Raw genomic sequence first — 25026 nt, 5'->3', positions numbered from 1 at the left:
CCTGTGCAGCCCGCCCAGCAGAAAATGAAGAGAGCTTGAGGAAGAAGAAGAAGAAGAAGAAATCTAGTGAAATGACGAGAATACCCCTCAAAATTTGACAATTTACTAACTCCGTAACGGCCAACAGTGTTTTAGGTACTAAAGTTGGGTCGGGCTAGATAACCTGGGTACTAAAGTGATAGTTTTTGAAGTTGAGGTACGAAAGTTACTAGTGGCCCATAGGTTGGGTACTGTTTGTATCTTTTTCCCTAATCTTTAATGGTTATTTATGTCTTGCGATATAGATGTTATGATCATTGGTTAACTTTATTTGATAAATATGATTTTAGTAATTACTTCGGTTTGATTTGCTATGTTATTGAATACACTAAAAGAGATGAGATGGACGAGTAGTTTCAATTTGTGACACCAAGAAGAGAGGAGATGGATGAGTAGCCATGGTGGGAGATGAGGCACCAAAAGAGAGGAGATGTAATGATGGTCATTTTCGTTATTGAGGCACCAGAAGAGAGGGGATGTATTGGTGACCATGGTTGTCATCGAAGCACTGCAAAGAGAGGGGATATATTGGTGGTCTAGATATGTTTGTTTATGATTTGAGATCTTTATGTCTGTGTGTGAGTTTTTAGTTTGAACCAAATGGTTGCCGATGAGTGCTATGGAGATGACTCAAGGTCATCGATGGATATAGCAAATCTAGTAGCTTCCCGTGACTACCTAATGAGTGCTACGGGTGACGTTAACCCTATAGCTGCTTGGTGAGAGCTACATGTGAAGTACTAGTCGTTAAATTTATCCAACCGATTTATGATTTTAAACAAATTGCTCAATATCTCAATATGTATGATAATTTAGTGATTAAGATTTAAGGACTGTGACCCATTTATTGTGAATGTGGAAGGCACATAGGCTCTAAGAATTTGAGGATGAACGTTATTGTTTTTAAGCGTTTTGTTCCCAACAAGTTTTGGAAAGTCCATTTTCAGCAGTGATTTTGCCAAATTTTCGGTTCAGTCTCTCTTAAAGTGGGCCCCACAGAGCCACTCTGGATTTCAATGTGAAATCTACAGCAAGTCCCGTCACATTTCCTCTTTGTTTCCAAAATTTACTCAATATCCTCGAAACATCTAAAAGAATATTTATGTTCCCAGTAACGTTTGAAACATGTAACTAGTAACGAAGAACCTATCATCCTCCCAAGTAACCTACCAAAAATCTTGTATGTTCGGAGGAAATATCTATTTACATAGATCATATAAGGTAACGGAAACCACAGTGGAAAAGTCACCTCTTATTTTATCTATCCTCATCTCTTTCTTTTGGAACCAGACCCTAAACCTCGGCCACCTTTTTTCTCAGAGGCACCAGAAGAACCACATTTACCTTTTCCAGCTGGTGTCCTCTTGGCACTTGGATTTGCTGCACACTTCAAATCCAATTGAACTTGCACTCCTACATAGCAACAAGAATGCATAAATAATGCATTCTGGGATAAATATGCATGCCCAACTTCTCAAAATAACACATGCACTTGAATTTAGTTTCATCTATGGAGGAAATTTCCTACCTTTTTTATTCAAACTTTGAAGTTCCTCTTGCACCTTCTCCCTGACAGCAGAGCTTTCTGTTACATTGCAAAAAGACCAATCACTCAGTCAACGAGTTAGCAGATAGTCAACAACAATGGAGCTGCATTCAAAAGGATGATTCAAATCTTTTCCAACCCATATAATACATCATTAAAACTCAGTGCAGAGTCTGCTCCTGTTGGAGATGTCATGGAAAGATTACCAACCTAACGGCAACTGAAAGAAAACAACTAAAACAAAGCAACTTAACGTAATACAAAGAAAAACAAGGAAAAGGGACACCAAGCACTAGATTACAGTAGCTTTCCAATTCAACAACAAAGAATATATGGACCTATCACTGAATTCAGGAGAAGCAGATTCCCACAGTGAAGCCAAATAACACTCCCACAAATGGTCTACACCTCCTCACCTCTAGCTCCCTCAAAAACTCCCTTATTCATTACCATCCACACCACACAAAAATTTCCATCATAACACAGCCTCACAAAAAGTTTGAACTTCTCACACAATAAGGCTCTACAAGAAGCAAGAGCTAATGTTAGCCTGCTGAAATGATCGTTGCCACAAGGATATTGCACACCAGTGTGGGGAGAGACTGTGCAAACATGTTCAGAGCACAGCACATCTACAAACATGTTTTCTGCACTTCCTATACTTTTGGCAAATTTAGATAACATCACATAAACTCATGGAACATGTGCCAAGTTCAGATATCACCCATGCTATGTCCTGCATTTCTTATCCTTTTGGCAAATTTAGATAAAATCACATATACTCATGGAACATGTGCCAAGTACAGATGTCACCCTATACTATGTCCATTGCACCTCATACAGCTCAGGGCAAAGGCAACACCTTTTTATGAAACTCACTCTTCAGCACATATGAGGACTTATAGTTACTGACAAATTGCCTAAACCTAAAAAAGCCCCACAATAAAGCAATATTCTGAAGATAGATAATGAATCAGCAACAATCTGAAAATAAAATAACTAAAACTCATGGAACATGTGCCAAGTTCAGATATCACCCATGCTATGTCCTGCATTTCCTATCCTTTTGGCAAATTTAGATAACTTCACATATACTCATGGAACATGTGCCAAGTACAGATGTCACCCTATACTATGTCCATTTCACCTCATACAGCTCAGGGCAAAGGCAACACCTTTTTATGAAACTCACTCTTCAGAACATATGAGGATTTATAGTTCTGACAAATTGCCTAAAGCTGAAAAAGCCCCACAATAAAGCAGTATTCTGAAGATAGATAATGAATCAGCAACAATCTGAAAATAAAAAAACGTACCCAAGTCCTCTGTATCAGATGAATTTTCTTCTTCACTTAGAACCTCTGTATCATCATTGTTCTCTCCAATTACATCGTCAGATGGTTCTAAAATATCTGCAATCCTCTTCTTAGGAGCCTTTTTCATTCCAGGGAAAGTGACAAACTCTGCAACTCGTGTCATCCTTGATTTGCTTCCTTCTTTGTATGCTTTTGTCAGAGCTGCTTTTACAGCCGGCTGGACACAATCCAGCGGATTTGGATGCCCCTGATACATAAAAAAAAGTATCGAAAGAAAAAATCAAATTCTAGAACTGTTACAATAATCACGCTCCACTTGGTTAGTTGGGATTACCTGAAATTTTGATAACTCTACGATAGTATCATAGTCATCCTGACTAATGGAGTAAGTATTCATGAACTCCACAACTTCCTGAACAGCTTCATCCTGGTAATAATTTGTCACACAACGTTTTTCAAATGATCTTCAATGATAAGAGCATTTTAATGCGATGCTTTAATAGTTATTTCCTCATATTTTACTTAGTTATTTCCTTAAATAAATAAATTTTAATGTAATTTTTATTTTCTAGGTACATTGGAATAAATGACAAAGAAATGAGCTGAAATGAAGAAATGGAGTATTCCTGGTTGATAGGAGCACTTTTATGCGACATTTTAATAATTATTTCCTCATATTTTTCTTAGTTATTTCCTTTATTTAATCATTTTTAATTTAGTTTTTATTTTATAGGTACATTGAAATAAATGGAGAAGAAATGAGCTGAAATGAAGAAATGGAGTTTTCCTGATCCAACTAGGAATCCCAGTCAACGCAGGAATCCTGATGAGGCTAGGAAACCTGAAGGCATTGGGAGACAACATGATGACGTGGGAGATATTATGGGAGATTAAATCTGATTTTTGCATGGGAAATCATGGAGATAATGTGAAAATCATGGAGTTAATGTCAAAAATCAAGAGAGGATCAAGGATAATGACGCCATGGAGAGATTTAAGGGAGAAAAGGTCCAAAACAAGTCCAGATTCATTCATATTTTCACTTAAGAGTATTTTGGCCGAAAATTAAGAGAAAAATCAGATTAAATCTTGGGAAAATCAGCAATAATATATTTGGAAAGATTATGGATTTATTTTGGAGCTTTTTGATTGGTTGAGTGACATGGTAGAGCTGACATGGCATTCTGTGATTGGTCAAAGCTGTGTGGCATGATTGGATAGTTATTTGAGGAGATAAATCAGAAAATAATCATGCAATTAATTCAAAAATAATCTCCCTAAATCAAGGTGTTAAACTGGAGGTTTCTTATTGGTTGGATGACATAGCAGAGCTGACGTGGCGTTATCTGATTGGCTAATGCTGTGTGGATCAATCTTGAAGACTTGGAGACTAAGTTGTCATCCTCCTATAAATAGGAGCATTCTCAACAACACCATCATACACCATACACCATCACACAACAACACCATCACACCACAACACACCTCTCTCCATTAGAAAATAAACATCAGAAAAATTCTCTCCATCCTCTAAAGCAAGCCACGGAGTTCAAGCAAGGCCAAAGGGAGAGGAAGGAACCTTGACCTATTCCTCCACCATCCACCATTGAAGACTTGCTTTCAAGCTTCAAGGATCACAACGAAAATCATCCATCCTCATCTTCCATCCACGGTGTAATTCGATCTCTACTTTGTAACCTTTGCTTTGAATTTCGTTGGTTTTGTTTTAGTTGACATTCATGATTGAACAAAATTATTATTTCTGGAATTTTTATGATTAAATGAGAATTTCGACTCTTATATTGTAATTCGAGAGTTGCTTATGTGAGTTTTTTTGATTAAATTTGCTTTATAGATATCTTTTGTATTTTAATTTTATGTGGTTCGAAACACTTAGGGTTTTGATATGAATGGTGCTAGATTTAAGAACATGAAATCAACTTTTTGTTTTGTGTAACTTGAATCGAAGTAGTAAAGGTTTTGGACAAAAACCGAATTTAATTAAAGAGGATTGCAATTAGGTGGACATTTTCATACTAAGTTGCACACTTGAGTTGATAGCCTTTCCATGTGTTTTTTATGCGTTAAACATGTCATGATTGACTAGCTTTCTAGGGCTTGATTACATGTTTGATAGGATTAATCTTTGTGCTTTCACTTTGGTTAATTAGCATTGAAAAGTAAAAATGGGAAATTATTTGCTTTCGAATATTTCACATGATCAACTCATTTCTCATGACTTAGATGAACAATATTAGGATTTAATCGAATTTGATCATAGTTTCGGTTTTGATCTTTGTTCTCTCATTCCACCCGTGTATATATGTTTTTTACATTTTCTTTATTTTATTTATTTTAGTTTTTAATTTAATAATCCTAAAACCCCCCTTTTGTGTTCATTTGTATATATTTTTATTCTTTGTTTTATTTTTGTAAATAATACTTTTTACTTTTATTAATTTGTTTTTGCAATTACAGGTGTACCCTCAATCCCCGGAATAGAACGATCCCTATTTACTATATACTAACGATGACATTTCAGGGTTAAATTATGCGCTTGCTTTTAACGTATCACTGGTCCAACTAGGAATCCGAAGTCAACGCAAGAATCCTGATGAGGCTAGGAAACCTGAAGGCATTAGGAGATCACATGGCTTGAAGATATTATGGGAGATTAAATCTGATTTTTGCATGGGAAATCAAGGAGATTACGCTGAGAAAATCAAGGGAGAGTTTCAAGGGATTGTGCAACAAGATAAGACTCGAAACAAGTCCAGATTCATTCCTCAATTCCCTCAAGATATGTTGGCTGAAATTAGAGAATAAAATCTGCAATTTTAATGTGAAAATCAAGAGAAAATCAAGGGGAGAATGTTAAGGATAAAGCCATGGAGAGATTTAAGGGAGAAAATGTCCAAAATGCATCCAAATACGTTGTCTAGGTTCATGCCTAGATATTTGGCCGAAAAGTGTGAATAAAATCATATTAAATCTTGGGAAAATCAGCAATAATATATTTGGAAAGATTATGGACTTATTTTGGAGCTTCCTGATTGGTTGAGTGACATGGCAGAGCTGACGTGGCATTAATTCATTGGTTGGAGCTGTGTGGTGCAACCAAAAAATTCCTTGGAAATTAAATTCATGAAGCCTTGCCTTCCCCTATATAAACCCCCCTATGCTAGATGTTTTATAACACCAACACCACAACCACACCACCACAACACACCTCTCTCCATTAGAAAATAAACATTAGAAAAATTCTCTCCATTCTCTAGTCTTCATAAGCTCTGCGTCTCAACCAAGGAGGAGAAGAAGTCATGCAATACATCATGATCCTATCCGCCATCCACCCTTGTGTCGTCCCTAGAAGATTGCTTGCTTTCAAAGATCTTCGAGTTCTTCGTCTCAAGGCCATGTCATCCATCTTTCATGGTGTATTTCAAACTTTCTTTTCTTTTCCTTTGTTTGATTCGTAGATTTATGAATTCTAGTTAACATGACGTTAAGGACAAAGTTTAAAGGCCATTTATATATTTTGAAATAAAGTTGTGATTTCTTTATATTGATTGATATGTTGCTTATGTGAGATTGCTTAATTGATTTTGGATTACAGAAAACTTTTATATGTATGTGTTCTTTGGTGGCCAACTTAGGATATATGTATGTAATTGGAGCGAGATTTAAGTAGTAAAGGCTTTGGACAAAAGTCGAAATCAATTAAGGAGGATTGCAAATAGGTGAACTTATTCATAACTAGGTTGCGCACTTTGGTTGACATCCTTTCTCTATGCTTCATGCGTTGAATGTGTTCTTGATTAGCTAGCTTTCTAGACTATGATTGCATGTTCAATAGGATTGATTTAGGTGCTTTCACTTAGATTAATTATTGAAGGAAAGTAAAAAATGGGAAATCGTTTGCTTTCTAACGTTTCACATGGTCAACTTCTTTCTCATGACATAGATAATCAACTATAGGAATTGTGATTGGATTTCATTCATATGATTGTGGTTTTTATCGTTGTTCCTTGCGTTCCACCCTTGTATATGTGTTTTTACATTTTCTTTATTTTGTTTAGTTTAATTTTGGAAACCCTAATGTTAAAACCCCCTTATTTTGTTATTTTGTATATATTCTTTGTTTTATTTTTGTAAATAATACTTTATACTTATTTTAATTCTTTAGTTGTTTTTGCAATTACAGGTGTACCCTCAATCCCCGGTTAGAACGATCCCTACTTATTCTATACTAACGATGACATTTATAGGGTTAAATTATATGCTTGCTTTGAGCGTATCATTCAACCCAAACTGTTTTACATTTTTTTTTTCCCTATTGACATGCACCCAAGAATAAAAATTCAAACCTTCGACAATTTACGCAGCAGCATAGACAATCGTTTCAGAAGTAGGGGAAGGTATTCAATTCACAGGGTCTCCCTGATAATTTCACATTGCACAAAATAGTCAGAAGCTTCAACGGGGGTTAAAATAGAAATTATAAAACAAATGGAGGGATCCAAACCAATAAAAAAAAATTAATAAAATTTCAGGGGGAGGGAAAGGCATTTTGAATAATGCCTAGTGTCAATGCAGGATAAATAAAATAAAATAAATAACAATAAATAAAAACTAAAAGAACAAGAAGAAGAAGAAAGAAACTTCCTGCAGCTTTCTTACGAACAGCATAGAAAGGCATACATCTTTGTATATATGCCACCGCCATCTATCTATAGTTTTTCTCTAGAGTTTGAGTAGGTCTACGTTGCTTGGCCTCTTATTTGTGAGGCTTATAACCTCATCAGTACATATAGTCTATTCCATTATGCATTCTGTAGGGTAGTTGAGGAAATGCTTAGTCTCAATGAAGGAATAAAAAAAAGAAAGTTCCTACAGATTGCTCGAACCACGTAACCCAATCAACTTTTAAATAGTGTGTGCAGTAAATGAGAAACAGAGCATAGAGAGGTAGGATGCTAGTTTTTAGTTTTTGGAGGTAAATGATTCTGGGTGTGGAGGTAGATCTCTTCTATAAGCAATCTTTTGGGTGCTCTGCTCAAAAATCCTCCTATTCCATTCTATCCACACTGAAACTAAGTTCGACATAGCACATCTCACCAGGACAATTCCCCTCCAAGAAACTTATACCTCACACAATAAGGTATTGCGAGAAACTGGTCTCACTTTACAGTCCCAAAACAATTTTTGTCAATGTCATTGCAATGGGGCAATGTAGCAACAAATGATCTGAACTTTCAGCAGACTTTTTACATATCACACCAGTAGTGTTGGGAGAGGCAACCAGAAGGCCCATCTCCTTTTACCTAAGTCTCATGTATTCATCTTCCCATGAGCAATAAACCAAGCTACTGCTTGTACCTTGGGAGGTACTTTAGCTTAGGATCGAAAAAGGACAGAGGAGATATCCATTGATCGTTCTGACTAGGATTTACAAGAAACAACTGGTGAAACGCAACACTCACAATCTCTGATCCCACCTAGATTGAACCAACACTATAGTTTCTAATCAAACCAGTATATCAGACTACTTTTCAATGTTTTGATCATTTTATATTCTTCGAAACGTAAAATATCAAGCCAAAGAGAAAGGATCTACACAGTCTGGCAATGTGTAACCGGAATACTGTATACACGGGGAAACGGATACACAGTAGAGCCTTAGTTTGATGAAGAAAGAGAAAAAACAGAAGGGAAAGTTCAAAACCACCATTACGGACAAGCCATGGTAAAAGTCAAACAGAAAGATATTAGATAGTAACCATACGTTCAAAACAAGATATTACCACCCTGAACTAGATTCACGAGATGCAAGAAGATGGAAATGCAAATCTTCTAAGAGCCTCAGATTTTTGCCTAATGTTGAGTTCTTTCCCAGCCAACCTCCAAATCTATTAAAATTTCTTTCTCTCTGCAAAATAAGACCAACTTGCTAGTTGGTAAAACAAAAGACAAAAGAAAGAAAAACAAGGAAAAGCAACTAGTGATGCTTACAAACCTCATTGCACAAATAGGATGTCCATTTAAATAAAAAATTGTGAGGAACAGAACGCAAGACTTGGAACATTTTCCATAGCAACGAAAATAAATAGAAGGTATGACCAAGGTGAATCAGTAGTTCAATCAGAGATTGCTGAAACATTACATGAACAATGAACAACAGTAGAACCCACAAACATGCAGCAACCGCAAACTGAACAAATTTAACCTCAGATCACAAAACGAAAGCCGATGAGGACCCCAAATTTGTAGACTGAACAAATATGTTGGTTCATCTTCTGTAGACTGAAGTTTGGTTATCAGAAGGCTCCAAGTGTTTTATGGTTGTTTGGATGCCATGCTTCAGTTGATAAGTACATAACCACACTGCTGGAGCTTAACTAGTGCCGCTTGCTAATCCACACGGTTGTAAGAACCAAATTGTCTCATCATCAAGTCAGCAAACTCCATCCAATTCTTGGGATAATCATCCTTAAATAAATGCCACATGTCTGCCGCTTCTCCCATAAGATGCATCACTGCAACTGTCACCTGCCTATCTTCTGGAATCTGATAAAGAGCAAAATATTGCTCTAACTTATTCAACCAGTCCACAGGATTACCCCCATCAAATGTTGCAAAATGAAGACGCATTTGCTTTATAATAGGAAGCCAAGGATCATGTGCATTATGGGCACCATGTGAATTGAGAATCATTTGGGCATACTGGGGACCTGGAGGCATGTTAGGTGACTGATTGTAAAACTGAGGGTATTGGGTTGTAGTAACAACATATGTTGGGTGAGACGACAATCAATGGATAGGCTGTTTGGATCGAAGGTGGCTCACATTAAGGAAGTAGGGAGGGGCTTGAAAGCACAGTTGTGATGACGTGGGCGTAAAATCAATATAAGACACAGGGTAAGGTCCAGAATATGTCATATTGAATGAGCTTCGATGACTCTGTGGTTGTGATGATGGAATATTGTGAGAAACATATTGTGGCTGTGAACTTGGAATATTGTGAGAAACATATGGCATATGGAAGTATTGTGGTGCTGAATAATATTGAGAAATAGGTTCCATCATCAAGCTCCACTACTCAAAGCCCATCGGCAAAGAGACCATTGAACCAAGCAAATTAGGTAATTCCATACTCATCATATGCGTATTTGGGACACCAGTCATAAACGAGCTATATAAAGGTAATACTGATAGATCAGGAATTGTAGAATGAAAGTTACCCAAAGCCGAGCTCACGAGGGAAACTGGGGGGTGTACTGATGCTGGTGGTGACGACGACGACGTCTTCGGAGATGACGACAATCTTGGTGACGGCGAGGCCTTTGCTTGAGAAGTACTAGCACCCTCAAATGGGTCACTCGCAGCTGACGAATTTCTTCAAGCAATTCTAAGCGTAAAGCAGAATTCTGAGAGCGCATATACTCCCTGATGTCTTGAAAATCTGTCGACATTTGATCGCGATGTAGCTGAAGATCCAACTCTAGTGGGTTAGGATCCTGATGGCGCGAAGAGGATGCAGAACGAGGATGTGACAGCAACGAACGAAACTCTAAACTACTTGAAGGGCTCTGATACCACTTAATAGGAGACTGGGTTTAAAAGAGTAACAAAAGTTGCAGAAGAAAAGTGAAACAAGGAAAAACAGAGGAAGCAAATTCTCATTGATCTTTACAGCAACAAATACATGACTTATGTAGTCTACAACATACACCAGTAAATAATTAAACGCAGAGTATTATGAATGAAACGGTACACCATTGTAAATGGGCCTCATTGGACCAAGAAATCTTCAAGTTATTCCTTTAGTTGCTGGGAGGCCCATCATGAATTGACTGGAGGAGGAAAAATCAAAGGTGAGAATAGTGGGCGAACAGTAGCTCGCCGGATTAATTGTTTTGGAATTGATTGTTGTTGCAGGTACAAAAGTTGTTTGGTTTGTTGTTGAGATCATTGTACTGTAGGTGGGTCCACCGGATTTGGAAATGGTGTGGTGGCGCCTTGTGGAGCTTGCAGCCCCTATAAATGCATTATTTTAACTTGTAAATTATACCCTGACGATTTGGAGACCTTTGGACACACTTGGTGTTCAGAAATATTGAATTTTGATTTTCATTGGAGGGTGTTAATGTAGAATTTTTATTGATTATTTATTTTTGTGGTCGACATTGGAATTCGAGAAATTGAAAGAGGGTTAGAGAGTGTTAAGAGAGAATCTGGGGATTTTAAGAATCGTTGAGAACCAAAGATTCCAAATATTATCAACCCTAAATGGAGAAAGCCGGGTTTAGGGGATTTACAAGTAATTTGATTCATTATTATTTTCGTGGAAATGATAGTCGATATTAAATGATTCTCCTATCATTATTTTCAAACGCTACCAAATTTGTACAGTACATATTGAGCCCTCGAGTGAAGAGGATCCCATCAGGCAGCAGACTTAGCTCCGAGGCTTACTAGTGAGTGGACTTTGTTTTAAATAAATATTGCATGCACCACGAAATTTTGCTTATGAATTATTTTGAGATTTAAATTAAATGATTAACCATGGCTTCACAGTTTTCGAAGAGAAAGAGATTTTTGAAACGTGACATGATAAGGAGGCCATCATGGTCGCATGAATGCATTACTTGGTCAGCAGTCCCCTCCAAGTATTAGTCTAGTCGGCAGTTCCCTCTAGACTATACACCAGTCGGCAATCCCCTCCAGATAGCATGAGATAGTTAGTCAACAGACCCCTCTAACTATCTATGGTTAGTTGACAATACCCTCTAACCACCGCCTTCTAAATTCGGATCGGCAGTCTCCTCCGATGAATCCTCTGGTCGGCAATCCCCTCTAGATGGCATGAGATGACTAGACGGCAGCACCCTCTAATCATCGAACGTTTTGCACTGAAAGTTGATTTTAAAAGAACCGGATTTAGAGTATTTTCCTAAATTGTGCTGCATGCCGGATTTTAGTAAGAAGATATTGGGAAAGCATTCAATCAGTTTATCTTCGTAAATTAGTTTATTTTCGTCCACTCACTCTTAATGGTTTTCAATGCTTTTCCCAAAGCCCTTCGGTTTCTAACTGCCCAGATTTTAGATTCGCCGAGGTTGTATGTTCAAGAATCGAGATCTAGGATCCACTACTTCTGCTTTGACGGTAGGTTATTACTTAACCTACCTATGTCAGATATCAGCCTAATTTTCATAGACTTGCTCTGATAACCAAATCTATTCGGGAGGATGTTTAACTACATAGAAATTAGATGTTGGTGGTTGTGCTGAATTGAATTACATTCCGCAATGTAAAATATTTGGAATGTATGTATGGTTGTGAGATTAATTGTAAATTTGAGTAGTCTGTTTTAGGGGAAGTTCTGCCGAATTTTCGGTAAAACTTTACCTAAGGTGCACCTTGCAGGCTCGATTCAGGTTTCGGAGTGGAATCCAGTTCGGGTTCTGTCACTACAACAAACCAACCATGTGATGAGTTTAATTCCTTGTAACGATGACTCCAAATTAAGCTCACACCAGATTACATGATTAATTAAGAAGGAACTAAGCCAGTTTGCATTATTGATACAGACTGCAGATGAAACTTTACCGGCAGAGATAAGCACACAAAGATGCAGCTGACGCTTGCATCAGTTTTTATGTTGAAGTCTCCCACTTTCTGAACCAGCATAAGGATCAATAATTACATTTATAACAGCTGGTTTTCTTGTTGCAAAGGATTCCGCAAGGGCAGACTTGAGTTCCTCAGGTGTCCCAGCAAGATAACCTTTGCCTCCAAAAGCTTCAATCAGTGTGTGATAAGCGGCACTCGGGACGAAAGAAGTGGGAGCCGGGTCATCTTTGTAAGGCCCATTTATTTCATCTTGGCTTCTTCGGTCACCACCGTATACACCACCATTGTTGAAGACAATCACAACAACAGGCAACTGGTACCGAACCAATGTCTGCAGAAGTCAGGAAAAAGTGTACACCGCATAAGATAATGTCTTTTAGGGAGTCAAAACAAATGCTACAGACAAGCAGATACATAAAAGACACATGATTATATGTATGGGGTTGTCTGTGTGTGTCAATTGAGCCAATGAACAAACAAAGACATAATGAGGCCAATCAAAAGGTCAAGGAGGTTCTTTCTTAAAGCGAAAGAAGTTGAAACTGATAATCATGTCAAACAAATAGAGCTTCACAATAAAGGTTTGGTGAAATTAACAAAGGCTACATATAGTAGAGCCCAATAACAGAAACCTGAATGGATAAAAATAGGGTGGTAATGTTTCCATTTCAAGTTTCTCATCATTTCATCAACTTATCAGGGTTTGGTGAGAAATCGTGTGGGAATACTATTGTTTTCCTGCTCCTCTTCCCCCATCATTGTAAACACAATTAGCGAATCCTCTTCAAGGATTTAAACCAAATATGTTGCCGTCTACTCTAAATACTAGTTATCTATCAGTCTATCATAGATAGCAATATCAATATACAAGACCCTTCTAGTAATGCATCCCTTTCTTTGCAATTTTAAGGGATCCCTAGTGGGATCCAATTGTGATCGTAACTCGGCAAATACATCATAGCACTCCATGAGTATATCACTTCTGTAAATTTTCAGCCAAATCGGAAATCATTAAGGCATTCATAACCATTACTATTATGAACATGAACAATTCAAGTTATACACATTTGGTTCATCCATTAATTTGATCTACTTTAGTACCTTAATGATTTTCAATTGGGCTAAAAATTTGCATAAAGTGATCTACTCATGGATACTTAAAAACTGAATGGTGGATCTGCCGAGATGTGATAAAAAAAAGTGGATCCTCTATACATACATATACAGAAGAGAAGAAAAAACAAAAAGAGATAACAACATTGCAAGCTGTTACTTATCAGACCCAAAACTAAAGCACATGAATTTAGACAGAAAGAAATCACAGCATTCGAAGATGTTTTTTGTCAGACAAAGCTTGAAATTTTTTACCCAGAACTAAGGCACTTTAATATGCTGTTCTGCTAGAAAATACATACAGAAACTATGCCATTTCTGTCCCATAGAAACGAAAACAAAGACAGCAATGACTCCTGAGCGTCATGCTGTAAAACTAAGCAGAAAGCTTACAGATTAAAGATCGTCAAAAGAAAGGGAACCAAATTCGAAACTTAATATAAAGGAATCCCTCCCTCCCTCCCTCCCTCCCTCCCTCCCTCTCTCTCTTCCAAAGCCTTTCTTTCTTCAGTATGCAAGAACCGGAATGCTTATCTGAGATGACTATCAACTCAAAGATCAGATTTGCTATTTGGAAGCTCACATTCGAGGAAAAAGAATTATAGAAACAAGGTTTTAAACTTTCTAATAAAAAGGAAGTAACTCTCTCCCTCCCTCCCTCCCTCCCTCCCTCCCTCCCTCCCAAGGCCTTTCTTTCTTCAGTATGCAAGAACCGGAATGCTTATCTGAGATGACTATCAACTCAAATATCAGATTTGCTATTTGGAAGCTCGCATGGTTTTAAACTTTCTAATAAAAAGGAAGTAACTCTCTCTCTCTCTCTCTCTTCCAAAGCCTTTCTGGCTTCAGTATGCAAGAACCGGAATGCTTATCCGAGATGACTATCAACTAAAAGATCAGATTTGCTATTTGGAAGCTCGCATTCGAGGAAAAAGAATTATATAAAGTTAGAAACAAGGTTTTAAACTTTCTAATAAAAAGGAAGTAAGAGCACTCTTTCATAAAGACACTAGCGCGGACTTTTGGAATGAAGGCCCTTCTTACGACTAAAAAACCCCGTATCTCACTCCTTCCACATTTACAAGTATAGCCCAGCCATTTTCTTAAGCCCCACCCTCACTTACGCATCCCATTTCCTAGAACCTCCTCACTCATTTTACCCGTCCACCACTTCAGACCGCCTCCCTTACTTTAGCTGACCATAAATAAACCCTATCTTCTGACTGCATATGTTTTTAAAATAAGAAAATAAAATTAAAAACAGAAGAGGAGAAGACAGAACAATATAAAACAATTAAACCAATTTGACACTTCTCCAATCCTCTTCAACACAAAACAACGATTTACCTTTACAACATCTATCCCTCTCTAGCTACTCTTAAAGTTTTTGCTTGCCTGCCTCTGTCCCACACCAGTGTTCCTTTCTCTCTTTTCACAGTTGGACTTTAGTTCTACAGGTTGAGAATGTCAAAACAAAGGTTCTCTAATTTTAATTAAATGAACTGCAAGTGATCTTCTCTTATCAGATAAACAAGTGATCTTCACTTACCATGTACACCAAGTGATCTTTATTTCTTCCTCTTAATAAGGCCAGAGGGGACTTTTAATTGGTAAATCATAATATGCAACTTGCAACCTAGTTGTATCTCTATATTCTCAAGGTGTTGAAATATATGAGTTCTTTGTTTCGTGAAACTATATTCCAATGATCATACGTTTCATTCTAAACTAAGTCCATCTGAGAAATCATATCCCAAGATATTTTAATTTTGGTCTTTAGCATTTCAAATTCTATATATATTCTCTACTTTTTCCTCACCTCTATCATCTCTCTTTTCCACAATTTTTCCTTAAATTTCTTTAATTAAAAATAAACAAAAACAAAAGCAAAAACAATCAAGTTATCTACACATCACCGCTTATACTTTGTAACTGAAACTATAGATGCAAAACAAACACACTATGCTTGCTTAAAATGAATGAATGCTATCTACATAACCACACGTTATCATGATGAACAAAACATATATTATATAAGAGTAAACATGCGGCGGAACATACCTCAACTTCCATTGCACTGAACCCAAATCCAGAATCTCCTTCCACCGCAACCACAAGCCGGTCAGGAGAAGCCACAGCAGCTGCAATGCAGTAACCAAGACCCACCCCCATTGTCCCCCAAGTCCCTGCATCCAATCTGGTCCTCGGTTCAGTCTGAACCAATACAGCTCGGCCAACATCCATGGTGTTCGCCCCCTCAGAAACCAGTATAGGAGCAGGGGTACCCAGTCCCAAAATTGCATCTCTAATAATTTTCATTGGTGTCAAGAAATTAAAGGGCACAACTTGTTTAGCCAATTGGGCCTCCATTTTCAAAACATTCTCCTTGGCCTTGCGGGAAATTGCTTCGACCCATGGATGAGACCTCCCCAAACAAAAGGGGTCATCTTTAATCTGCTTATTCAATTTTTCCAAAACCAATTTGGCATCACCAACCAAACCCAGATGAGGTTTTCTCAGCTCAATCTCTTCCTGGCAAACATCAACCAAAATGAACTTGACGTCCTTGGACCACTTGGGTGGCTCACCAAAGTGCAAGAGCCAGTTAAGCCTTGCGCCAACCACAAGCGCAACGTCACATTTGCCGATGGCCAGTGACCTCGCCGCGGTTGCCGCCAGGTCGTGGGTATCAGGCAACAATCCCTTTCCCATAGGAGTAGGCAGGAATGGGATTCCGGTGGTCTCAACTAGCTTCGTCAGAGCACTCTCAGCTCGAGCAAATGCCGCTCCTTTACCAAACACAATCAGAGGCCTCTCCGCGTGTCGAAGCAGTGAAGCCGCTTCCTCAATCTGCGAATTCTGCACATTGAAAACCACCTCTTCCGATAATTTTCGGAATCTCCCGGCAGCGCCGGCCAGTAGGCCCTCAGCCTCCGAATCGGAAATAGTCTGGTGTAGAACATCCGACGGGAAATCCAAATAACAACCGCCGGGTCGGCCCGAACCGGCATGAGCAAGAGCCTGCAACACGCATTCGGGTATCTCGTTAATATCCTTGGCTTTAACAGCGAACTTGGAAAAGGGTTTCACGGCTGCGATCTGATCGAGCTCCTGGAAATCGCCGCGGCCGAAATCTTTCTGATCACAGGAGCCGGAGATCATGACCATGGGCCACCCATTGGCCATGGCGTTGGAGAGGCCCGCCAGCCCGTGGACGCAGCCAGGGCCCGAAACGGTGAGGAGGACGCCGGGGCGGCCCGTTAGGTAACCGTAGGCGGAGGCTGCATAGCCGGCGGACTGCTCGTTATGGAAGGCGAGAAATCGGACACCAAGCGAGACTGCGCGGTTTGCTAGGGAGGTGACAGGGATGCCCACCACCCCGAACATGCGGTCTACGCCGAAACGGGCCAGGGACTTGGCAATCAGCTGGTTGCCATCAAGGACGACGGTTTGTAAATTGTGGGTGTCTGACTCCGCCATGCTGCTCTGATAGTTGAGCGAGTGCGAGTTGGAATTTGAATAACGCTCATGCCCTACCTAATAAATACCGAGGTTTTTTATGGGAGTGTGTGTCTGATGGGATGCAATTTGCAGAAAGAACAAATGAACAGAGAGAATGAAAAGGGAAGGAAATTTAAAACTCTACTTCATTTCTTCGATGTCTCAAAAATGGCTTGGGTCACAGTACATAACTAATTGAAATAGCAAAAGACAAAATAGCTAGCTGTCTTGATAAGATCACCAAAGGTGCTAAATCAATTTAGTTGACTAATATGCTCTAACCTTGGTAGAATTGTAGGTGGCCCATTGTTGATAAGGACGGAAAAGATAGGTGTGTCCTCCATCAAGTGGGCGATAAAAGCCTGTCCTCAGGCGCAAAAGTTGGAAAACCTTGCTGCCATAAATTGTGCCTCTTCCCATGTTGCGTCTTCCACTGGTAAACCTTTCCATTGCACAAGCCAAGTAGTCACTGCACGCTTCTTCTTTTTGATGACCCCCATATCTAGCACCTTGAGAGGCTGCCAAAGAATTTCTCCATGATTATCAAACGATGGCAGTGTAGTGGAAACTGGAATTGAATCACCAATGCGCTTTTTAAGCAAGGAAACGTGGAACGTTGGGTGTATCTTGGAGTGTGCTGGGAGTGTCAATCTATATGCTACTTTCCCAACTCTTGCTGCCACTTGAAAGGGGCCATAGTAGCGAGGAGAGAGTTTGTGTACAGGCCTCTTGAGCAAAGACTTCTGGCGATATGGATGTAATTTCAAGAACACCCAATCTCCCTCATGAAACTCTCTCTCTCTGTCCTTCGCTGATCAGTGTGCTGCTTCATTCTGTTCTGCGCATTTGCCATATGATCCTTTAGATCCTTCAACAGTTGATCTCTGGCTTGCAAGGAAGTGTCCACTGCATGCACCTTAGTTGTGCCTGGCAAGTAAGTGGACAACGAAGGTGGAGGTTTGCTATATAAAGCCTGGAAGGGTGACATCTTGATGGTGGAATGAAAAGTGGTGTTATTCCACCATTCGGCCCAATACAGCAAGGAACTCCATGAAGAGGGCTTGTCAAATACAAAGCAACGTAAATAATGCTCAAGGGATCTGTTCACTACTTCTGACTGACCATCAGACTCAGGATGATAGGCTGAACTTCGGCACAAATGTGTACCCTGTAACTTGAAGAAGGCAGTCCAGAAATGGCTTATGAATATGGGGTCTCTGTCACTGACAATAGAGTGAGGCATACCATGTAGGCGAAAGACCTCTTTCATAAAAATATCAGCAATATGTGAAGCAGTGTAAGGATGAGTGATGGCAATAAAGTGAGCATATTTCGACAAACGATCCACAACCACCATAATAGCATTGTAGCCATCAGAGACGGGTAAACCATCAACAAAATCCATTGCAATATCAACATATACCTCATCCGGAATTGGCAAAGGCTGCAACAAGCCGGGAGGGTGTATGGACTCATAGTTTTGTCGTTGACACTGATCACAAGCAGCTACGAAGGTTTTGACATCACGCCACATCCCGGGCCAATCAAAGTTGCGTGAAACTCTAATCAAAGTGCATAAGTAACCGGAGTGACCTACCTGAAAGGAGGAGTGAAATTCATGAAGTATTTTTGGCACGCTAATCTGAGGTTGCAGGGACAAAAATCCTATCTTTGTAGAGTAATCTGCCTTGGGCAACTGTGAAACCTTTCTTTGTTGGAGTGCCATTGGATATTGCAGTAGTAATAGCTTGAGCCTCAGGATCAGATAAGCAAGCCTGATCAATTAATTGGATTCCATCGAAAATTGGGGCAGAGACAGATTGAATAGCCATAATTTCGTGGCGGCGGGACAACAAATCCGGAACTGTATTGGTTTTGCCAGGCTTGTACTCAATTGTGTAATTATACCCCAACAACTTGGACAACCATTTGTGTTGAGAAGGTGTGGAGATTCGTTGATCAAGAAGATGTTTAAGAGTTTGATGATCTGTGAGAACAGTGAAGAAATTACCTAATAGGTAGGGGCGCCACTTCTCAATAGCAAACATGATTGCGAACATCTCTCGATCATATGTGGAGAGTGCCTGATGCGGTGGTGATAGGGCTTTACTGAGGAAGGCCACCAGGTGTTTGTCTTGGGTGAGAACGGCACCAATACCCAAACTGCTTGCATCAGTTTCCACAGTGAATGGTTTAGTGAAATCAGGGAGGGCTAACACTGGGGCTGAAATAACTGCAAGTTTTAGTTGCTGGAAGGCGTGCTCCGCCGTCGGAGACCAAATGAAATTGTCCCGTCGTAGCATATCAGTAAGAGGACGAGCGATTGTCCCGTAATCCTTGATAAATCGACGATAATAACCGGAGAACCCGAGGAAGCGGCAAAGGGCTTTGAGAGTATTAGGCTTGGGCCAGTCTTGCACTGCTTGGACTTTAGATGGATCTACTGAAACACCCTCTGCAGAGACTACATGGCCCAAGTAATAAACCTTGGATTGGGCAAAGGAACACTTGGATAGTCTAACCTTCAAGTTGTTAGCCCTAAGTAACTCAAATACCATCTCAAGATGTGTGACATGTGAGTGTAAGTCATTGCTGTAAATCAGAATGTCATCAAAAAAAAACAAGTACAAACTTACGAAGCATTGGCTTGAACACTTGATTCATTAAGGCTTGAAAGGTCGACGGTGCGTTGGTGAGGCCAAATGGCATTACGATGAATTCATAATGGCCGTCATGTGTTCGAAAGGCGGTTTTTGGAATGTCCTCCTCCTTCATCCGGATTTGATGATAGCCCGAGCGAAGATCGAGCTTGGAAAAAAATTTCGCCCCATGTAACTCATCTAGAAGCTCATCAACTACGGGGATAGGAAACCGGTCCTTAACGGTAACCGCATTGAGATTGCGATAATCCACACAAAATCTCCAAGACCCTTCCTTCTTTTTCACCAAGAGCACCGGGGAAGAGTATGGACTAGAACTATGTCGAATCAAGCCATTAGCAAGCATCTCACTCACTTGGGTCTCTAATTCCTCCTTTTGAGAATGGGCATACCTGTATGGTCTTACATTCACTGGCCCTGCATTAGGAATTAGTGTAATTTTATGGTCAATGGGTCTAGGAGGTGGGAGGCCCATTGGAGGTTGAAATAAATCGGGAAACCGGTCCAAGAGTTGCTGGACAGAGGAAGGAACGGGTTGATTAGAAGTCACAGAGGGCTGCTCTATAAGTTGGGTGACTGAGTCAAGTTGTTCAGTAGGAAGGAGTGCCAACAATTCTTGATTACTCGTAGTAGTTGTTGACTGAGTAATTCCATGCAGAGTATGTATAGCACCATCGGCAATAAAGATCATGATCTTCTCAGCAAAATGCCAGCCGATAAAGCCCAAGGTATCCAACCATTTAGCACTTAGAACCAAGTCGCAGCCGGCGATCGGAAGAAGTAAGAAATCACCTATAAATTGATACGACTAAATGGTGACGGTCACGCCTTGCACTGTACTTGCCGGATTGAGATGATGGCCTGAAGCGGAGGTAAACCGGAGGTTCATATCATGATGAATTGTGAAGCCCAGTCGTTGTGCCACCGTGGGGTTGAGGAAATTCGATGCCGAGCCGCAATCAATAAAAATCCGAATTGGGTTGCCGAGTATAGAGCCCTCCATGCGCATCACTTCTCCAATGGTTGAGTGGGTGATTGCGTGGAGGGGAATGATGTCTTCTGGCTCACTAGGCGGAACCCCCAAAGCGGAAGCAGCATCATAAAATTCCAGTGGTTCCTCTGTAAGGACAGGTGTCGGCGACTCTAGGATGGCCAAAAATGGCTTTCGACAGATATGGCCTTTGGAATACGGTTCATCACATGTGTAGCAGAGCCCTTTGTCTCGTCTATCACGTTGCTCAGCTGGGGACCATTTTCTAAATGGACCAGCAGGTCTACCGGTCGATATAAAATTTGCATTGGGTGGCTGAGGTGGCGGAGTGGGTCCCTGGCCCATAGTGGTAGCGGATATGGAGTTGTGGTGTGGACCACTTACTGGTTTTCCCATGTATGACCAAGGATGGGAGCGGAAATTCCGGCTCGTGGCAACACGGAGGTCCTTAACCTTTACCTCGTAACGCCTGGCAAGGCGGTGGGCATAGGATAATGAGCTTGGCTCCATGGCCATTACATCGTGAGGGATCTCAGATTTCAGGCCACCGAGAAAAATGTGTAGCAGGTGCTCATCGGACCATTCCGGAGCACGACAATAGAGTTTCGTAAACTCATTAATGAACTCATCCACGGAATTTTCTTGTTGCAGGTGAGTGAGCTGGGATTTGAGATCAGTGGTGTTGCCTGCGCCAAAGTGTTCTAGGAAGGCTGGGAGGAATTGATCCCAAGAGGCGTATGGGTGACGCTGCTCGAAAGCGTTCATCCAGACGGAGGCAACAGGCCCAAAGTGTGAGGATACGATGGCGACTCTTTCATGCAGGGGAATCTGATTAACCCGTAAATATCGCTCAGCCATGGCTATCCAGTCCATGGCATCAACACTGGTGAAACGAGGTAGGTCGATTTTTGGAGGTTTAAAAGAGTAATCTGGGTATGGGTGGGTTGGTTGTTGGTGTTTATAAGGTGGTAAAGTGTGGTACAAGAGGGGCTGTGATTGTGGGTCAGAGGGCACATAGTGAATGGTGTTGGTGATGGTGGAATAGGTGGCCGAGTTCGAGGGGCCGGCGGTGTAAGAAAACGCAGGGAAAGGTTGGGAATGATGAATCTGTGGTTGTGAGTAGAAGTGAGGTGGGTATGGCCAAGAATATTGGGGCTGTGGGATAGGGGTAAGAGATGATGAAGTGGACTGTGGGAGAGGTGCGGGGGCGGTGGTCGGTGGGAGAGTGGTGGTGGTGGTGCCTATAGGCAACGGAGGCGAGCCAGAGGCACCGCTGGTCGGCGTAGAGATGGGGGAAGGTGAGTTCAGAGATCCAAAAGTAATTTGTGGGGAGCTAGAGGCAGAGCTAGCCGGAGGTTGTTGACGATGAACCAAGGAGGCGACCACCTTGTTTTGCAAGGCTGCAAACTGGGCAGACATTCGATTTTGAAAGGTTTCGAAGGAGTGGTGAAGGTCCTCATTCTGATTTTGGAGGAATTCTATGGTGTTTTGAAAGTTGAGAGCTTGGGTCTCAGATGCGGTGGAGGACGAAGAGGGTTGATCTACTGTTGGGGGTGGTGGATTGACGAGGGCGGAGGAGAAGGGGACGGATGGGGTAGGGTTTTGCAGGCCACGGAGGGTCATGGCTTTGATACCAGATGATGGGATGCAATTTGCAGAAAGAACAAATGAACAGAGAGAATGAAAAGGGAAGGAAATTTAAAACTACTTCATTTCTTCAATGCCTCAAAAATGGCTTGGGTCACAGTACATAACTAATTGAAATAGCAAAAGACAAAATAGCTAGCTGTCATGATAAGATCACCAAAGGTGCTAAATTAATTTAGTTGACTAATATGCTCTAGCCTTGGTAGAATTGTAGGTGGCCCATTGTTGATAAGGACGGAAAAGATAGGTGTCCTCCATCAGTGTCCGTCTGGGTGAGGTCACGACGATGAGGAGTGGGTAGAGACTCGATAGATAAAAGAGGAACCAAATTTGAAGACACCTTCTTGTTGGCCGCCGGCTCCTTGTTCTCGTTCGGTGGAACAATGACGTCTCCGGCCTGGCCCATTTACTTTTGTTGTGGGTCCAAATCGGTATCGACACTCAAGGTGTGAACCATACTCACCCTCTGAGCTTTAACAAGTAACAAGTAGAAATGTCTCAGACTTTTTATCACCGCTAGAGTTAAAATTTTCTTATACTGAACAATTTAATACATAACTTTTAAAAGTGATCAAAATGATACCTAAATTTTTAAAAACAAATCAACTTCATACCTCGGTTTATATTTTCTAGTTTTTTTATTAAAATTGATCACGTGCAGTGTGGTGTTTTGTGGGGTTATAATAATATATACACAAAAACTGTTTTTCAATTATTTTTTATTTTACTTTGTTGATTCTCTTCTTCTATCTCTACCTCTCTCTCTCTCTCTCTCTCTCTCTCTCTCTCTCTCTCTCTCTCTCTCTCTCTCTCTCCATTTTTCTTTGTTTCTTTAGAAGTTAGGAAACATCCTAATTTTATTTGTTTCTACAATCGATGATAGAAATTGAAATTGAATGGAAGATTTTTTTTTTAATTCCATAGAAGGAGAATATTGGGTTATAGTCTTATAGATGGTTGATGGCCCTCTGACCATAAATCACTTCAATTTTTTGGCTTGATTTTGCATTTGATTTAACAAAGAAGTTAGAAAAAATAAACTGAGGTATCAAGTTGATTTGTTTTTAAAACTTTAGTTATCATTTTGATCACTTATGAAAGTTGGGTATCAAGTTGATTTGTTTTTAAAAATTTAGCTATCATTTTGATCACTTTTGAAAGTTGGGTATCATTCTGTCTGGTGTAAGAAAGTTTTGACCCTTGTGGTGATAAAAACTCAATGTTTAATTTATCTTCTTATCCCTCATTTAATTTCGAAAAATTCCAAGAGCGTGGTGGTGATGTACAAAGGTGGATGATAAGTTCATAATTTCATACATTTTTATACCCTTAAATGTAGGATTCTAGACTTAGAACTTGTCATATTTGAGTTATTTACTTTGTCTTTGTGTTTTGCAGGTTAAATTGGAGAAAATAATGATTTGGAGCTTAAAGTCAAACGCAGGATTGAAAGGGTGCTTGCTATCCTGAGTGTCCAAAATTGTCTCTGCTGTGCGTCAAATTTGAGGATTAAACTGTACCTTCTCACAAGGAATTAGCGGGCGAGCCATATACTATTGGAAAGATACGGATGTTCGCTTTCTGGGGAATTTTACGGAAGTGGATTCGCATTCTTCTGGAGGAAGTTATGATGATTTAAGTGAACCTAGTTCGAGAAAGCAGATTCTGAAGGATCTTGCATATCTTTTCAGAATATGACTTGTGAGGCCCAAGTCGGTTGATCTTAGCACTCGAATGGAACAAGACTGAACGTATCTGACATATTTGGAGTAATTTCTTGCGTTGACTATAATAACCTTGTGTCTCTTTGGAGAGAAGAAATCTATTCCAAGTTGGACTAGAAGACTTAAGAAGCCCAAGTCAAGTAGGAATTAAAAAGAGACATACAAGGCAGAAAAAGAGGACGTCTAGAGACAAGAGGCAGCCTGGAGAGCAGATTGAGACGCAACAAGAGCAAGAGGAGTCACCTCTATCTTTATTCCTCCTTCACTATATTTTTCTTAGTTATCTTTATCGTTTCTTTTTGCTAAACTTCTAAGCTAGGGCTGAGATGAAGCCCCTAGTATGACTATTCTATTTGTTTATAGTTGGTTTGCTATTGAATTTCTGATGGCTATGTTAAACTCTTAATCACCGTTTCAATAGAACTTTTATTCAAAATCTTTGCTCGGGATCAATAAGACCTAGGTTTTGTTTATGAGTTATTTGGTTGGAGAACATGATGCTTGATCAAGGAGTAGATGTTTTCTACGGTGCCAAAAGATAATTCAATCTTGTGATGAAAGAGTTGTGAATTGAGAATACAAGTGCTTGATCATAGTCGATATTCTTGTTTGCATGATTTCCTAGTTCTTTTGTGCTTAATGGAGTTGAACATGTTTGCTTGAACCTGATCATTAAGTGGAGTAAATTATAGTTTGGCTACTTGAGTTCTATACAGGATCAATAAGTTGGAATTCATAAGTGAGAAGAACTTTGGCATATGTCCGGGATCAATAAGGCTTATGTACGAGAATCATTAGCATAAAATCTAGGGAATTCAATGGTTGTCAGCTAGCAATAGAGTAGAAGCACTAG

General features: G+C 40.0%; 1 protein-coding gene and 1 pseudogene across 1 annotated transcript; both read right to left on the bottom strand.

Annotated features, from left to right (window-relative positions):
• Positions 1 to 12393: 12393 nt before the first annotated feature.
• LOC112195257 (2-hydroxyacyl-CoA lyase) lies at positions 12394 to 17298 on the bottom strand. Its single transcript, XM_024335629.2, has 2 exons — positions 15712 to 17298; positions 12394 to 12868 (listed from the first exon to the last, which is right to left on the bottom strand). Exons 1-2 carry the CDS (start codon positions 17128 to 17130, stop codon positions 12554 to 12556), a joined length of 1734 nt encoding a protein of 577 aa, XP_024191397.1. The 5' UTR covers positions 17131 to 17298; the 3' UTR covers positions 12394 to 12553.
• A 1338-nt stretch (positions 17299 to 18636) lies between these two features.
• Positions 18637 to 22425, bottom strand: LOC121052322 (annotated as a pseudogene).
• Between the last annotated feature and the right edge of the window lie 2601 nt (positions 22426 to 25026).

The sequence above is a fragment of the Rosa chinensis genome, chromosome 3 (genome assembly GCF_002994745.2).
Source record: "Rosa chinensis cultivar Old Blush chromosome 3, RchiOBHm-V2, whole genome shotgun sequence".
Classification (NCBI taxonomy): domain Eukaryota; kingdom Viridiplantae; phylum Streptophyta; class Magnoliopsida; order Rosales; family Rosaceae; genus Rosa; species Rosa chinensis.
Note: the sequence above shows the minus strand (reverse complement) of the source record. Positions and strands in the feature narration are given on the sequence as shown.

Coding starts and splice junctions, on each gene's coding strand:
- LOC112195257 (XM_024335629.2), bottom strand. CDS start 17,130: ATGGCGGAGTCAGACACCCACAATTTACAAACCGTCGTCCTTGATGGC. Junction 12,869..15,711: donor TCAGTGCAATGGAAGTTGAG/GTATGTTCCGCC, acceptor TGACTTCTGCAG/ACATTGGTTCGGTACCAGTT.